Source organism: Pelophylax lessonae (genome assembly GCF_965119305.1).
Source record: "Pelophylax lessonae genome assembly, chromosome: 7".
NCBI lineage: Eukaryota > Metazoa > Chordata > Amphibia > Anura > Ranidae > Pelophylax > Pelophylax lessonae.
The window spans coordinates 281272411-281291404 of NC_138774.1; the positions used below are offsets into that span (position 1 = coordinate 281272411).

The window sequence follows — 18994 nt, forward strand, 5'->3', positions numbered from 1 at the left end:
CTTGGATTTCTCAACTTGGGTCAATGTCCTCTTTGGGGGATCTCAGTCTATGAGGTGAGCTGCCGAATACAGGCCAATTGGGCTCAAGTGTTGATTTTGCCCACATTTTGAAAACCTGCGAACATCTCTACCATTATCTCTTAGATTCTAAGTTTAAAGTCCTTTGAGTTCCTACTCTTGGATACTCTTGGTTTTCTCAATGGAGAATGACGAAGACAATAAATTTGCTTTATTACACCAACGTTCTCTTGGATTCTCCAATGAAAGTCTTTTGAATGCCTTCTCTACCTCTCCTAAAGAAATATAATTGCTTTGTTAAATAAAAAAAAGTTTGAACTATATTATTGTCATACTTACCAAAGGCAATCATGAAGATGTTGACTACAAGAAAAGAGATTGCTCCTACTGTGAACCCAGCATCATTGTTTGCAGCAATTCCTAGCAGAGGACCTAGGAAAAAATATATATGATCTTTTAGACTTTATTGATTACAGGAAAATGGGCAATAGTTTGTAGTTATTATTTGATGTGTTTAATATTTTTTTGTGATATTTAAAGAGTAAATGTATTTCTGTATGTTTATCCTTTAACTGAGGCCCTCTACCTTCCCTAGCAAAAAAATCTTGTCCATGCTAATGCAAGTTTTTGGATATATGGGCCACTGGGAGTTGTAAAGTCAAGGCCAAGCAGCTTCTTGTTCTGGGCAGGAATGGATAAAATCCAATTTGTTCCTATGGCTATCCATTATTAAAACGCTTAGTGATGATATGGAGCCTCTACGTAGGGCTGGATAGAGATGTTTCCATGCGGACACCTGACTGGGAGACTTTGGAAAAGTGTCTGAGCAGCTCTGTGAGCTGCACAGTAAAGATCTGGAAGGAGTGAGGACAGGTAAGCAAGGTTGCCATTAGAAATTGTAGGAGTCCCATACAACCTGCCTGACCGGGCTTCCCCCATACAGCCTGCCTGACATATAAAATAAGAATTCAGTAAGTTAATGGTCAAGGACAAATAGCACAGATGGCACAGAGCATTACTCTGTTGCTTGCGGAATAGTCCCCTCTCTGTCTCTGGCCCCTGCTGCTCTACTAATGGGGCCTAGGGAACTTTTATTTAAACCACTGGGACCCACGGCCCGTGGCATTACTGTGCATGCACCCAAAGGCATTTAAAAAGGCCCTTCCCTGCTTCCGGGCTCCCTACTGAACATATGGGGCCCAGTACGGGTACAGAGGGGCTAGTTCTACCCCCCTATCAGCAACCACACAGGTAAGTATAAGACTTTTTCAAAAGAGTAAGAAAACTGAAGCACTTGCTGCTTTATTGCTGCTTCAAACCAAGAGTAACGACCAAATTGTTTTAGCCCTGGCCTAAAATAAGTAAGAAGCTGTAGCCCAGGTCTGAAGGAGATAAGATGCTGCAAGTGCCCCGGATTCCTTCCTCTTTTAAAAAAAGTGGATGTTGTGATTGCTCCAGAATGCACCAATATGGGAAGTTGACATTGTCTCTTAAAGTCTTGCTCTGTAAACATCAAAGGCACTCACTTTTCTATTAATATAGGGGGATAAAAGACTTTGGGGGGCACTAGGAGGGAAAGGGCATCAGGTAAAGGATATCTGTACTAAAGGACATGTACTCTTCAATAAGCACATCGTAATGCTTTGTTTGTATCTAGAAATGTGGTCTATTTCATACCTGCAAAACGTAGCCAAACCCAGGTTGCCCAGACAGCAGAATAACAAAATGGAAGAACTGAGCCAAATCTTCGACCCCCTTGGACATCGATTCTGCAAATGTAGAGTTGTATAATAGCACCAGGTATAAGGACCCAGGGAATTGATAAATGTGCTTGAAATGAGTAGTTTAAAGAACTCTGGATAGCAGCAAGGGCAGCTAAACCATTACATATGTAGAAGAGAGGGTCCGAAGAGAGAGAGCTGATATTTTCCTTGACCGCCAGCTCCTGTCCCGGCTTCTTTAGACACTGTCTGCCCCATAGCAACACTTTCTGGAGCTTGGCACTTGATATCACTATGTTTCCAATGGGTATCAGAACTTTCTCCGCTATGGAATTTACAAGGCTGGCAAAGGTTGTGTAAAGGGAAACCACGGTAAACAAACTGCAAGTCACTCCGAAGAATATATAGTAAGCTTGGCTTGGGATTTGCTGGATGGTGGACACAGTCATGAGAGCAAATGCAACATTATGTGCTACTTCAAGGGTGTCCTTATTTAGTGATAAAAAGCAGAACACACAAGCTGAAGCCAGGAAGAACCAGTCACCAACCATTAGCTGTCTGCTTTCTAAGACCTTTGTAGAGGTGAGGACAACTGTTGTGGTAAACTCTTCCCATGACTTGACCAGCCAGAAGATAGAGTGGAAAGCAAACTTTGTGGCATGGTAGACGTCATCCCTCAGATAACTGTAGTAACTGGAAAGCAGCTGAGACAAAACATTGATGCTGATCCAGATGGCACCTACATAAAAGGTCTTCATATAACCAAAGCAGTAGAATGCCATGATAAAAGGAGAGATGGTGTCGCAGAGGTTGCCCAGGGCCATTGGCTCAGCATACTTTGTATTTTTCTTTTTCTCTTCTCCTGCAGTCTTAGAAGCGTTCCGATTGGCAGATCCAAGAAGTAGGACGTTAAAGAGGGCATTGCCGAAGCCTGGAAGCACATATCTTTGGGTGATGCCTTTGAGCAGTAGGGCTGCTGCTCCGTAAAGTCCACACAACACTATGATCAGTTCGAACACACCAGAGACCACCAAAGCCCACCGACCGAACAGGCCCACTGCCTCGAAAATCAGTGTTAGCGTTATTGCTCCAAACACAAAAGGCATGATATAGTTAACTGTTGCTGAGCAGAAAGCCAGAATAAATGCAATTATAATGTAAGATACAAGCCCAGCCACTGCGCTCTCTTGCACTGGAATCTGAGGAAGGGCTGGCACTACTGAGCTGTTCTGGGCATCTGATTCTGTACCAACAATGATACGAGTAGCGCCATAGCTGCTCCACAATGCAGAGAAGGCTATGAAGGCTGTACCACCTAGATGGTCATACTTTCTGAAAGACAGGAATCCGGCAATGAGCTGGGTGATACCGCCAATCAATATCAGATGGACACCTATAAAAATTAAAATGAGAAACATCAATCATTGTACCACTTCCTTATTACAGAAATATATATATGGGCAAACTGCCATGACCTTATATTTACCTGCAAGGATATTTTCCACTCCGCCAATGGCAACTGAGGTGTTGAAGAGAGAAAAGTTTTGCATACAAACGAGGAAAGCACTGACAGCATTGGCAAGTAGTCCCAGCACCGCCGGCTCACTGTAGAACACAGCAGGAAACCCCTCCATTTTTGGGAACTTTACAAAATCGACTTGTTGGGAACTTTAATGTCCAGCCTAAAATATATATTTATTCAATGTTGCTTCTTCAACAAATGGGGGTTCCTGAAAAGAGATTAGATGACATTATCAATGGTTTTATCACTTAGGGCTTTGAAGTTTCTCATATATGCAGGTCATGGTACAGCTGGTAGTAGTAAGTCACATTCAACTGGACTTGTTCTGTAACGTCAAAAATCAGGGGTAATAAATTAAAATTCATGGAGGTTCTATCACTAAAATTTTCTTCCAGCAGAGATCCAAATCACAAGTTTGTTTGATGACTTCACATCACAGCCCCACTCCTCTTATATCGCAATCCAGTTCTTACATCCTCAGTTCCCTTGCACATTACAATCCCCCCTTCGCAGCAGTGTCCCCTGTCATCCTCTTCACATCTCAAACCCCCCCATGAAGCTCTGCCCCCCCGTTCACATTTAAGGCCCTGCAGCTCTGCCCCCACATCACAGACCCCCCCCCCCAGCTCTGCCCTTTTGCTCTCCTACCTTTACTCATGTGTACAGCAGAGCAAAAAGCTGGAGTTAGAACAGTTCTGGAGGCAGGGCAGAAGCGGGAGATGCCGGAAAAAACTTTTCAGATTAACAAGCTGAGGATTGGTTGCTAGGACCACCCTGCATCCTAGCAACCAATCACAGGCTGGTCAACTTGAAAAGTTAACTCCAGCAGCTTCTGCTCTTTGTCCAGAATCATTCTGCCTGCAGCTCTTAGCTCTGCTGTGATAACTACAGTGATGGACGCTGGGGGAAAAACCGGCTGCTAAATGGTGGGACTGTGGAGGTCTTGATGGAACAGTGTCCTGGTCCAGATCCAGATTGAGGTCCACCATTTAGTGATGTCTGTCATAGACCTATCATTGCCCATCCAAGTGGCATCTTCTGCTCTAGTAAGTGTCAAGAGCCTACCCCAGAATTTAGAGCCACACTCTTAACTATCACTTTCTAATGACAGATTCACAAAATTCCACATCTCCCATCTGGTTCTTGGTCATCTGTCCCCATTAGAATGATTACCTTTGAGGAGAAGAGAGGCAGAGGGTCCCCTAATATTTTTTGCTATGGGTCCCCATGACACATAGCTACATAGCCCCTGATATTAAGTGCCCAGTGACACCTAGTCCATACTCTGCTACCACCCGAAGGCAAGACATAGATGATTCCGTTTTCTTTCCTTCCACCACAGGTGTGCAGAGAGCCTTCCCGGCTGGCAGAATACAATGATTACTGCTAGCATGTAAACAATTCTCCAGGCTGGTTGTACCCAAGTCGCTCAATGGATCGACCTGGGTACAACCAGCCTGCCCATAGATGGTTCCAATCTCGGCTTGTCCATGCTTTGCTGGCCAAGACTTGATACATCTATGGCCAGCTTAATGCACAGCTTCCTGTGCATGTATCAACTTTTTGAAAGCTCATCCCCACCCCTAAGTGATGGCTTGGTAACTGGCAACTCAAACACTGAACAGGGTTAGGGCTATATTCCCCCATGGGAAAACAGGATCAGTGTCACATGGAAGTACAGACAAGGGAGGAGCATGCATGCACAGTTTCATACATAGTCAGCAAAGGGCCCCTGTATGAAAACCTTTTTAGAGCCCCTATTTAATTAGGTGGAGTAATTAAGATATAAAGCCTGCCTCTCACTTTTTACCCACCCTAGAAGTAAAAAAGTGAATTTAGAACTAAAGCATAATATTTAAGTCCATATAAAAGTTTATTTCCATCTCAGACTACATGTTTCGGGCTGTAGCCCCCTTAATCAGAGCTTAAGAAAACATAACAAATCAATGTATGCGGATTGAGAAGTAAGTGTATTGTTGGGTGTTTTTTACAATGTTGTGGGTTAGCACAACTTTTGCCACTAGCTGGTTCTAGTAGTTTGACGAAGAGGGGGAGCTGCAGCCCTCAAAGTGTGTTGGCTTTGTAAAACAATCTGTTATTACAATAAATCTGTATATGAATATTGCTTAGCTTGGTGCCACAAAAAACACAAGTTTTCCATCTGCAAAATGTATGTAAAGAATATTTTTAGTTTTGAATAAGGTAGAGGATGGTTAAAACTCCAGTCAGGTTTTTTTTTTTATTTGCGGTCTTGTGTTTCATTAGGGAGAATTCCCTTCACTTTCCTTGTCAAAGACACAATAGAAACTACAATGGTAACTCTTCAAAGCAACAAGGAAATCCCTTCTTACATTTTTTATTTTTTCAAAGGAACAGGTGACTCATTTGAAAAAAATTCCCCTCACAATTTGCTATCATTTTCCGTATTGGTGACAAAGGACACCAGGACAAATAGAGAGGGTGACCCTCCCCAGCATAGTCATAGACACCAATAAAAACCTGATGGGGCTTTAACACTTCCATACTCTATACAAACGTTTAAGAATGTGGCTTTACATACACTATAAATTCAGTGTTAATTACCAACTAACCAACCAACCACCCAACCAACTACCCAACCAACCCACAAGCTAGTATTCAATGATCTACTGTAAGTCAATGATGGTTAAAGTTCTTGAAATAAAGGTCCTCAATCATGGCCCAGAACATGGCTAAAGGGAGGCACAAAATATTCAGTGGATGTAATACTATATACTACAGAAAAATGTCAGAGACTGCAGACATGCTGCAAGAGATAGGCAGCCCATAGATAATTTGAGTTTATTTCCTTCCACCATAGGTGAAAGGAAAGAAAGTCACTTAATTTCCCCATCAACACATTCAGTGTTGATGGGGAAAAGTCTCCCGCAGCGTTATTGTGTTCTGCCAGCTGATTACTGCTAGCGGCTATAGCTACCAGGAGTAGTTGCATACCAAAAATTTGAGGCTGGTATGAATGGGTCCACTTGGGTACAATCAGCCTGCCCATACATGGATCGAAATTCAGCTGGATCAGCAGGGACTGGCCAAATTTGGATCCATGTGTGGCCAGCTATAGTTTGAGACTGAGGATATGCTTCGGCATATGATCATAGGCTGGAAAAAAAAGTTACATGCGTCTTGGGATGAGCTTGGGTTCGGGCTTGGGTTCTGAACCCGCAAGTTAGCTGTTATTGCTGGGGCAATGAGCTATGGGTTGGGGATTCCCCACCCTACAGCTGGCATACACAAAGGGGCAGGGATGCTTGTGACGTCTGTAGCGGACCCCCAGAACCCCCTAGGGCCTAGTGATGACCTTCAGAGGCAGAGTGGGCTACATACCTCCTGTGGGTGTGGATTGTCAGGCATGGTGGGTAGTGATGCAGGTAAAATAAATGTTGGGCACCAGTCACTTTTATGCTGAAGTAAATGAATAGTTTATTTCTTCTCAACAGGACAAGAATAAACTGGGGGAGAGAGGGGTAGGGTCCAGGACACCCTTTAAGAACAGTCTATTAAGCAGACTCCTATTGCAAAAGACAGGTTATTCAGACAGCGGTACAGGATAGTAGACCTTGAGAATCATTAGGTATCCATGAGCTTCAGATTGATCTGGGAGACATCTTCTCTCCACTAGACACAATCCCTTTTTGGTGGTCTGTACTGTCTGGACAGCTGTCCTCCATAAGATACAAGCAGGTTACTCACACAGGTTACTGGATGTCTGTGGATGATCTTTCCCTTGTGGGTCGCTGGCCCTCCTCAGCAGAATCCCAGGTATCTGACAGGCCTCAGGCTTCAGGCCTAGTCAGCAGCAAACAGCAGCACACACCCTCCCCCAAGGGGGTCCGGGCGGGAAGAGACCGATCATTGGACCTCCCATCCTTTAAATAAGATCCCCCATAATGCCGTAGTGACACTGTGATTGGCTGAGGGACACATGGACATTAACAGTTTGTTTAACTGTAATTCTCACTCTAGTGCCAGAGGCTACAGTGCCACCTACTGACGGAAGGGAGAAACACAGTCAAACCAGGTCAAGAAGGGAAGTCCAATTAATCACAGAATAATTACAACCAAGCTAGTTAAGGCTCAGCAAACTAAATTTAACAGCAACCTTGCATAAAGACAAGGGTGCTACACGTCTTTGACCTGATATGGGCACATGGCCATATAGGGTCAACGTCAGTGGCCTTTCATGACCATATTAGGTCAATGTCATTGATAGCAATGACCGCTAATTTCTGAGTTTGGAGTGAACCAAGCCATCCCTGCTACCTCCACTATTACAGACCTTTTACAAAGCAATGCTTTTTGATTTGTACTCCCTACTTAAAAATGATTTGTGTCACAGCAAAATCCATAAATATAAAAGATCAAAGGATCAAAAACATAAAATAAGAAAAGTGAAATAGTGTGAAAAGAACAAACCAAACCATTTAACTGAAACAGGTGCATCCGAGCTACTACCTCCTATGCAATGTCTAGTGAGCTTCAAACACACAGAACCCAGCCTGTGAGGTCTCTGTAAACCTCCATGTAATCAATACAAAAAAAGGAAAAAGGCTGGTGCTATGGACGTCAGCTAAAACATAGTTTATTTTAGCATATGAACAACAGTCAAATAAAATTCCAACGAGTTTCCGCCATCAAGCCTTAATCATGGCTAACACATAAGTGATACAAAACAGCTTAAACACAGTAGTGTAGACTAAATCCCAAGGTTAACCCCAAGGGTCACATGACCCAAAAGAGGAGTGGTGGCAAATATCAAAACATACAAAAGAAGAACACTATGAATGTATAAAAATTTACATTTTTATACATTACATTACAAATTTACATTACAATTTGACTGAATGTATAAAAAAATCAACGTATCACAAAGATAAAAAAGGAACAGCATTAAATATACTGAAAAAGTATACTAAAAAAGTATATACCTCCAGATATCTGTTTCTATTTAAATTCTTTTATGTGTGTTGGATGGTCAGCCTAGCTTCTACTTATTAAAAAGTTTGCCGTTTGTGCGATACCACACAACACATTTCTATTCTATTTTTCAGTATACTTTTTGAGTATATTTATGCTTTTCCTTTTTTATCTTTGTGATACATGATTTTATATACATTCAGTCAAATTGAATGCTTATAATGTTCTTCTTTTGTATGTTTTGATATTTGCCACCACCCCTTTTTTGGGTCATGTGACCCTTGGGGTTAACCATGTGATTTAGTCTACACTATTTATGCTGTTTTTTGTCACTTATGTGTTAGCCATGATTAAGGCCTGATGGCCGAAACGTGTTGGATTTTTTTTTTTACTATTGTTCATATGCTAAAATAAACAATGTTTTAGCCTACATCCATAGCACCAGCTTTTCTCCTTTTTTGTATGGAAACCCTTTAACTACTAGAAGACAGTCCTCCAGAAATCACTGTCCTCCTTGGAGGAGATTGGTTCCTCTGTATGCTGCCCCCGCCGCTCCTCCTATCCAGTTCACTTGTGTTCTGCTGTCTCTGGGTCCCTGTGTGCTCCCCTGGTCCCACCCCCCACTGTGCTTCCGGCTTCCTACCTTCCCTCTCCTGCCGGCTGATGCAGGGGATGTGTCACAATAGAGAACCAAGAAGGGGTCGGTAAATATGTAATCTACCAGCTCCTTCCTTTTCTGAATGGACAGAGTCATAGTCAGTGACATTGTAAAAAAATTAAATAAAATGATAAAAAAAATACAATTAAAATACCAAAAAAATAAAAACTACTGACACCAGTGGGTGAACTTCCAGGATCGCAAAGGTCACTCCTCACTGTGCTTCCGGCTTCCTACCTTCCCTCTCCTGCCGACTGCTGCAGGGGATGTGTCACAATAGAGAACCAGGAAGGGGTTGGTAAATATGTTATCTACCAGCTCCTTCCTTTTCTGAATGGACAGAGTCATAGTCAGTGAAATTGTAAAAAAATTAAATAAAATGATAAAAAAAAATACAATTAAAATATCAAAAAAATAAAAACTACTGACACCAGTGGGTGAACTTCCAGGATGGCAAAGGTCACACTTGCGACTGGACCCTGGCATTCCACCAACATGGCGAGGCCCCAAGATGGCAGGAAGGGGCCCACTGCAGAACCTGTGAAAGGGTCCCACTGCAGGACCGTAATAAAGGGCCTCGCAATGAGAGTAAAGGGCCCCAGGATCAGTGGGAAGAGCCCCAGGCTTGGGATCCGGGGGGCCCTTCATGGTTTCTTGCATCAGGGCCCTGAAAGTTCTAGTTACGCCTCTGGCACCTAGGTAAGGAAAATACGAACTACTGTCTGAAAGAGCTCTGAGGGCTGCAATATAACTGTCAAAGGAACTCCTGGCTAGGAGTTTGGCTTTAGGGATCTAAGTGATCTATGTTTTTTATATGAAAGCATTTGCAGGATACAGATCCTTACCCAGGTAGCACTGATAATATATAAAATTAGGAATTCCTAATCTTACTTGAGGGCCATATCTCAGTTATGTGTAGCCTTCATCATGCCTTTTTGATACCCCCTTTCATAGAGGTCTACATCACTCTTTATTCTTCTTCCCTCACTGTTAAAATCTGAACACCGTACTCTAAGAAGATATGAACTAAAGGGTTATAAAGTTAACTTCGTGTGGTACTTTCCTTGAGAAGAGTTTTACAAATTTTCCCAAGAATTTTGGTATAAATTTTAATAAAAAATGTTTTACTTGTGTATACTTAGCTTTATACCAATACTTGATCTTTATTGGAAAAAGGCTTAGATTCCATCTACCACCATATGCAATCCTCCATACCCCAATCTCGCATCTTCGCAGGTCTTGGAGTAAGACTTTGACATTAAGAAGCTACCACAACCTGTTTTGGTGAACTTTAGGTTGATGCGCTATATGTTTGCATTGCCTTTATGTACTCTATAATCCTGAGATAAATTCATAGGTTATTATCTCTGCATTGTTTTTCCTCAAAATCAAATCAATATTGTAAAAAAAAAAAATAAGAATCTCTCTGCAAGAACCTAGAAATACCAAGACTCTGAAGGCTCAACTCTAAGACAATCAGTTTCAATAATAAGAGGCTTACCTGTTCGGTAGAAGCTGCTCTGTGCTCGGAGATGACAGATTGCCTGCAGGTGACAGCTTTATAGTAAGTGATACCTCTTAGGGCGGTGACTTTTTCTCTAAACTGTTGAGAATTTCCAAAGTGTTTCTTCCTGCAATCAATGTTAACCAGTTCAATTTTACTTGATTGGTTTCCTCATTCTTCTGCACTGTTGTGAATAATGACCTCACCAAAATCAGATACGTGTAATGTTTTTTTTTTCCCTGTTTGATTGCCCTTGTTACATAAAAAGAGCTAAAAAAAAAGTATGTTTTGATGTCACAACTAGAATGAATCAGTCCTCCAGTTTCAGACTTATTCATGGGGATGGGCTATCTAGGAACATCACCTGAGCTGGCCAAATGGCTTTTATCTTCTTATATATTTATATATATATATAGGGGTTCTGGTTATAACCCCCTTTAGTATTTTTTTTTCATTGTCCTATTGGGGAGATTCCCCATTTACTTTCTACCCCGATGACACAAAAGGAAGTCAAAGCAAGAGGAAATATGTTGTTAAACTTGTGTCATTGGTAATTGGTTCTGGTAACAATTGTAAAAAGTTGAGTTTTCATGACTTTCTGTCTGAGTGACAGTGGTCACCAGGACAAATAGAGAGGGTGAATCTCCTCAGCGGGATCACAGACAACAACATAAAAAATTAACAAATATATATATATATATATATATATATATATATATATATATATATATATACAGTGCATTGCGAAAGTATTCGGCCCCCTTGAACTTTTTGACCTTTTGCCACATTTCAGGCTTCAAACATAAGGATATAAAACTGGAATTTTTGTGAAGAATCAACAAGTGGGACACAATCATGAAGTGGAATGAAATTTATTGGAAATTTCAAACTTTGTTAACAAATAAAAAACTGAAAAATTGGGCGTAATTATTCAGCCCCTTTACTTTCAGTGCAGCAAACTCTCTCCAGAAGTTCAGGGAGGATCTCTGAATGATCCAATATTGACCTAAATGACTAATGATGATAAATAGAATCCACCTGTGTGTAATCAAGTCTCCGTATAAATGCACCTGCACTGTGATAGTCTCAGAGGTCCGTTTAAAGCGCAGAGACCATCATGAAGAACAAGGAACACACCAGGCAGGTCCGAGATACTGTTGTGGAGAAGTTTAAAGCTGGATTTGGATACAAAAAGATTTCCCAAGCTTTAAACATCCCAAGGAGCACTGTGCAAGCGATAATATTGAAATGGAAGGAGTATCAGACCACTGCAAATCTACGAAGACCTGGCCGTCCCTCTAAACTTTCAGCTCATGCAAGGAGAAGACTGATCAGAGATGCAGCCAAGAGGCCCATAATCACTCTGGATGAACTGCAGAGATCTACAGCTGAGGTGGGAGACTCTGTCCATAGGACAGCAATCAGTCGTATACTGCACAAATCTGGCCTTTATGGAAGAGTGGCAAGAAGAAAGCCATTTCTTAAAGATATCCATAAAAAGTGTTGTTTAAAGTTTGCCACGAGCCACCTGGGAGACAAACCAAACATGTGGAAGAAGGTGCTCTGCTCAGATGAAACCAAAATCAAACTTTTTGGCAACAATGCAAAACGTTATGTTTGGCGTAAAAGGAACACAGCTCATCACCCTGAACACACCATCCCCACTGTCAAACATGGTGGTGGCAGCATCATGGTTTAGGCCTGCTTTTCTTCAGCAGTGACAGTGAAGATGGTTAAAATTGATGGGAAGATAGATGGAGCCAAATACAGGACCATTCTGGAAGAAAACCTGATGAAGTCTGCAAAAGACCTGAGACTGGGACGGAGATTTGTCTTCCAACAAGACAATGATCCAAAACATAAAGCAAAATCTACAATGGAATGGTTCACAAATAAACATATCCAGGTGTTAGAATGGCCAAGTCAAAGTCCAGACCTGAATCCAATCGAGAATCTGTGGAAAGAACTGAAAACTGCTGTTCACAAACGCTCTCCATCCAACCTCACTGAGCTCGAGCTGTTTTGCAAGGAGGAATGGGCAAAAAATTCAGTCTCTCGATCTGCAAAACTGATAGAGACATACCCCAAGCGACTTACAGCTGTAATCGCAGCAAAAGGTGGCGCTGCAAAGTATTAATTTAAGGGGGCTGAATAATTTTGCACACCCAATTTTTCAGTTTTTTATTTGTTAAAAAAGTTTGAAATATCCAATGAATTTCATTCCACTTCATGATTGTGTCCCACTTGTTGTTGATTCTTCACAAAAAATTACAGTTTTATATCTTTATGTTTGAAGCCTGAAATGTGGCAAAAGGTCGAAAAGTTCAAGGGGGCCAAATACTTTCGCAATGCACTGTGTATATGTATATATATATATATATATATATATATATATATATATATATATATACACACTGTATATACACTATGGATCTGGACCAGAGACACATACGTGTATTTATTAATAAAAACAATAAAAAAATGATATTCTGCATAAAATATGTAAATTGAGTATTATAGAAAATGTATATATGAGTTGTGATTGGAAAAAATAGTTAGCTATAAATGTAATAAAACATGTGAAATATCTAAGGTGTGTTAAAGTTGTATAATTAACTATTATACAGGGTATACAGAGTATATAGATTAAAAAAATGTATATGAACTATTCCACAGGGTATATAGAATATATAGATTCAATAAACATCTTTATATATAAAAAGATGGATAACAAATGACTGCGCCTAGGTGATAATTGCTTTTTACCTGATACTGCTGCTATCTTATTGAGAATCTCTCAATCACAAATATAGGCAATAAATGACAGCACTGTATATAGGTATATCCAAATAAATACTATTACAATCCTGCAAAGTGCTTAAATCATAAATCCTAGTGTGTGAAAGAAAAAAATATTACTAAATTGATATTGTATCAAAGAAAAGAATACATTTTTTTTTTTTTTTAGTTATCTGAATGTGTGAAAAAGTGTTCTGGTGCTTTCATAAATACCCACATATGAATGTGTTAAATGAATTCAACAAACATGACAAATGTAACAGAAAGATGTTACAATGTTTCAAAGAAATATCCACAAGTGCATACATATATTATTAGTGTTCCTAATCCATTGAAACAATTCTTTTGAAATAATGTGAATAAAGTGTCCAAAAATAGTGCCAAATGCCCTGTGAAGACGTCTAAAGACGAAACGTAACTGGAGAGATTGCTATCACATTGAGTCGGGTCGGCTCGCAGTAGCTGAGAAGTTGGAGCCAGCCTGCATATCATCTAATGCTGTTTACACTCGTGTCAGTGGAGACACTTTTAAATGTGAGTTTAACCACTTTACCACCGGAGGATTTTGCTGTCTTCCGTCCAGGCCACTTTTTGCGATTCGGCGCTGTGCGACTTCAACTGACAATTGCGCGGTCGTGCGACGCCGTACCCAAACGAAATTTACGTCCTTTTTTCCCACAAACAGAGCTTTCTTTTGGTGGTATTTGATCACCTGTGCGATTTTTACTTTTTGCGCTATAAACAAAAAAAGAGTGTTTATTTTGAAAAAATAACAATATTTTTAACATTTTTTTATATGAAATTCCCCCCAAAAAAGATGTAAAAAACAATTTTTTTAAAAATTTTTGGCCAATTTGTTTTATGCTACCTATGTTTGGTAAAAAAAAAATCGCAATAAGCGTATTTTGATTGGTTTGCGCAAAAGTTATTGCGTTTACTAACAAAGGGAAAGATTTCTGTCATTTTTGGTGTTTTTTTTTTAACGCTTAATGGCGGCGATCTGCGATTTTTTTTGCGGGACTGCGACATTGCGGCGGACAGATCGGACCCTTGACTGACATTTTTGACACTTTTGGGGGTACCAGTGACATTACTGCAGTAATCAGTGCTATAAATATGCACTGTTACTGTAAAAATGACACTGGCAGGGAAGGGGTTAATTTTATTGGAGAGGGAGGGGTTAATGTATGCCTGGTGCTTACTGACGTGTAGGGGGGGAGGTGACTGAGTGAGTCATGGACAGATCGGATGTCCAGCTATGCTGAACAGTCCGATCTGTCACTCCCTGTCACTATGGAGATCCGCCCGCTGTGTTTACACACAGCGGGCGGATCTCCAGACTCGATCCCCGACGATCGGGTAAGAGCAGCGGCGATCGCCGCTGCTCCTCCCCTGGCCCGACTCCCGCTGTGAATGAAAACAGCGGGAGCGTGCCTCCGGCGGCGCGCAAGCGCCGCCCAGAAGGGGGAGTGTCTGACGACGTAGTACTACGTCGTCAGACGATAACGAGCCACTCTGCCGCAGTAATATTACTGTGAGCAGTTGTAAAGTGGTTAAACTGTTTTTAATAAAGTGGGAATACTTTTAAAAGATCTTACGCTATGCCGAGTTATTTTCTCTTTCATTGATTTCCTCCTTGCCTGAGATATTCATTGAGAGTGAGAAAGGAGAGTTTTAAAAGATTGATCCAGAGGGCTGTCACTCCCTACAAAAGAAAAAGCTTGCATGCTGGTTTATTATATTACCAGCCATTATGTAAGAAGACAAGAGGAACACACAATAATCTTTTATTTTAAGTTTTATTTTGATTTTCATTTGACACTATTTTTGGACACTTTATTCACATAATTTCAAAGGAATTGTTTCCTTGTGGAAATTTCTTTGAAACATTGTAACGTCTTTCTGTTACATTTGTTATATGTTTGTTGAATTAGTTTAACACATTCATATTTGGGTATTTACGAAAGCACCAGAACACTTTTTCACACATTCAGATAAGTACAAAAGTTTTTCCTTTTTTTTTTTTGATACAATATCAATTTATTTAAAAAGGGGGGGGGGGGAGGGTATCGCGCTCCAGGGAGGGCTTAAATGATCTTCATTCAATAGTGTAAAAGAGTATATAGTGATATTAAATAAGAATAAATAATCTCTGTGATGGTGTGCAAAGTCAGTATAAAATCATAAACCTCTACACTTCAAAAGTGACCTAGAATAAAACAATAAAGGTGTATTGCTTCCAGTATATCATAAAATCTACATAAAGTGCTCTAGTGCTATCATCACAAACATGGACTTTGCTATAACTTTGCTATAACTGAATAAACTGAAGGTGAAATAAAGTGACAAGTGCTCATTCAATGCACATATATAAACAGCAGGTAAATATAAAAGTGCTAATATGTGAATAAAGGTGCTTATAGTGTCCAAATGTAACGCTTCTGAGTTTTATGTATAATGTGGATTTACAGCTGCAGAAATATTCCACTTCAGTAGTCATGTAGAGAAACGCTGAGACACCAATCCCAACTCCCAAGACTCATCATGTGTGGATAGTCTCAATTCAGCAAGTAAATACACACACAATAAGATGTTCCTAGAGTGACATATGTATAGTAATATAGTGATGATAGGCTGAAGAGACAGGTTGGATAGAGATGGTAGATGACAGACACTTGAAAGGAATGTTCTTGAAAGTAAGATAGTAGCAGATGGGATGCAGATAGGTTTAGCAATCATGTATGGTAGCAGATGATAGAGTAGCAGGTGAACATACAGGATAGACCAACCCAGTGCAAGAGCAGATGGTATTAGGCTCAAGAGCTAGCAATCTTAGTTAGTGCAGATGTAGTAATAGTCCTTAGTATGCAGAGCTAGATAGTGTAAGCTTTAGTATGAAGGTTATAGAGGTTTCCCCTGTGGGGTACTTATCACTAGTAGCAATGTAGTAGAGGAGAGGTTCGGCCTACCATCAGACACCTAAATTCGGTACAAAATCCCTTTCAAGGCAAGATACAGACCTGGAGAAGCTGATACCTGGCGACTCTTTCTGATAGCACGAGCCATAGGTTCTTTCTTGGCTTCGTTTTTATGCATTGTGGCCCTTTTTCTCACATCACACTTAAGATGTGTCCCCAAGGTATGTTTTAACTCAGATATGAATCTACATTATGAAGTTTGGTAGCCCTATATGGGTGTAGCAGACATTTTGTATAAAATACGGAGATAAATGTCTTTATATGCAATATCACTCTACTGTATTCTTTCTAATGACTGCAATATGTTTTACATCTTTAGTCTGAGATTCTTTCCTGCTGGACCACTGAGAAAGGTTAACAACCGAAACGCGTCTGGTCCCTTCTTTTCCAGAAATCTTTCTTATCTGTGATGTATTTCTTGGCCACTTGATTTTAACCATTAAGTGTTTGTTCAATTACTGTACACAGTGATTTTCACATGTTTTTCATGAATGTAAACTTCTGTATGAATAAAATTTGATTAAATCTACTCAAGCTCTGGTCATTGCCATTCAAAGTCCCACCCCCAGGGGATCCTTTTGCTACCACATCACTATCTATATTCCAATATCAATTTATTAATACTTTTTCTTTCACACAGTAGGATTTATGATTTAAGCACTTTGAAGGATTGTTACATAGTTAGTCAGGTTGAAAAAAGACACAAGTCCATCTGGTTCAACCAAAAAAAAAAAAAAAAAAAAAAAAACAGTATTGAAAACCCAACCATACAATCCCATATACACAATCCTATAACCGCAGTTGAACCAGAGGAAGGCGAAAAAACCCAGCAAAGCATGATCCACTTTGCTACAGCAGGGGAAAAAAATTCCTTCCTGATCCCCCGAGAGGCAATCGGATATTCCCTGGATCAACTTTACCTAGTAATAGTATTAATAATACTAATAATTGTAATAGTATTTATTTGGATACACCTATATACAGCACTGTCATTTTTTGCCAATGTTTATATATACACTATATTACCAAAAGTATTGGGACACCTGCCTTTACACGCAAATAAACTTTAATGGCATCCCAGTCTTAGTCCGTAGGGTTCAATATCGAGTTGGCCCACGCTTTGCAGCTATAACAGCTTCAACTCTTCTGGGAAGGCTGTCCACAAGGTTTAGGGGTGTGTTTATGGCAGTGGTGGAACTACCAGGGTCACAGCAGTCGCACTTGCAACTAGGCCCCGGAGTTCCGCCACTGTGGGGGGGGCCTGTCATTCTGTCACTGCGAGGGGAGGGGGCGGTCACTGCAAGAGTAGGGGGCCTGCCCCCACCCGCCTATTATGTCACTGCGAGGGGAGGGTCGTTCACTGTGAAAGGAATGGGCCCGCCCCGTCTGCCAGTTCTGTCACTGCGTGGGGAGGGGGTCCATCCCCACCCACCCGTTCTGTCACTGCGAGGGGAGGAGGCCTGCCCCATCCACCTGTTCTGTCACTGTAAGGGGAGGGAGCGGTGACTGCGAGAGAAGGGGGCCTGTCCCCGCCAGCCCGTTCTGTCACTGCGAGGGGAGGGTGCGGTCACTGTGAGAGGAGGGGGCCCGTCCCTGCCCGCCCGTTCTGTCAATGGCTAAGAGTCTATACTGACAGTCCCTCCTATCTCGCACAGATAGAAGACAGCCGATCTGCTCCTCCCACCCCTCTCCTGTGTGCACTGTGGGAAGTGTGAATGATCACATTCAGCTGTTTAGCTTCATCCTTCTCGCGGTGCACACAGGAGTCTGAGCTATATGAGAGAGACACTCTCAGCTCAGAGTACTGCTGATAAGCACTGATAGGCAGCATTGATGAGCACTGATAGTTGGCACTGATGGGCATTGTAACGGAACTGCGACCCACACTGTGCTTGTGGACTTCCATCAGTATACGGCTTCCTTCAGTCTTGAACATAGATATCAAATATTCCAGCCGCTCCATACAAAGCTAGCCGACAAATTAGCTTGTTCTTGAACCTTCTCCTTTATTGAACAGTCACACAGAATTTATATACAGCATGGATACCCCTTCTGATCAAATTACCCCATCAGGTCAGGGGTTGCCTGATTACATTATCATATGCAGATGAAATTGTATACAGAAATAAAAATTAACCTGAACTAATTATCTAGCCATCTGGACAGAAACAACATGTGAGTTCATTAACAATTACCAAAATGGGACAGAGGGGCTTAACAGAATACACATCACACCTCAATACACAGACAATAGGAAGAGCCTGCCAGTAACAGACTGTCCGTCTCTTACATCAAAAAACATGGAACAGAGGCCAATGTGATTAGCTCTTTAAATGAACATGTTTAGAATCAAACAGGCCAGGAATAGTTCTCACATATTTCTTGAGATACATGGCTGACAAATATCACTGTCTCACTTAAAGCAATCCAAACCATATTCTCAGTTTCCATTAAGTACCTGTCTTTCACTCCCAGTGATGGTGAGTCCCAACACAGGCATTGATGAGCACTGATAGGCGGTATTAATGACGACTGATTGATGGCACTGCTAGGCAGCACTGATGGGTGCTGATAGGCAGCATTGATGAGCACTGATAGGCAGCACTGATGGGCATTGATGAGCACTGATAGGCGGTATTGAAGAGCACTGATTGGTGGCACTGATATGCAAAACCGATGAGCACAGATAAGTGGCACTGATAGGCAGCATTGATGAGTTCTGATAGGTGAAGCTGATAGGCAGCACTAATGAGCACTGATGGGCAGCATTGATGAGCATTAATAGGCAGCACTTATGGGCATTGATGAGCACTGACAGGTGGCACTGATAGGCAGTATGTATGA

At 41.2% G+C, this 18994-nt stretch overlaps 1 protein-coding gene across 2 annotated transcripts in view; it reads right to left on the bottom strand.

The window, feature by feature from the left end:
- Nucleotides 1-18994, bottom strand: part of LOC309559670 (uncharacterized protein) — an 82439-nt gene that overhangs the window by 12798 nt on the left and 50647 nt on the right. Inside the window, exons 2-5 of one of the 2 annotated variants that reach the window (XM_082263051.1) lie at nucleotides 10371-10500; nucleotides 3226-3469; nucleotides 1696-3132; nucleotides 358-450 (exon numbers count right to left, since the gene is read on the bottom strand). In XM_082263051.1, coding sequence (XP_082119177.1) covers nucleotides 358-450; nucleotides 1696-3132; nucleotides 3226-3373 — 1678 coding nt within the window. In that variant the 5' untranslated portion in view covers nucleotides 3374-3469; nucleotides 10371-10500. The remainder of the gene's footprint in view (nucleotides 1-357; nucleotides 451-1695; nucleotides 3133-3225; nucleotides 3470-10370; nucleotides 10501-18994) is intronic. The other variant, XM_082263052.1, reaches the window with a different exon arrangement.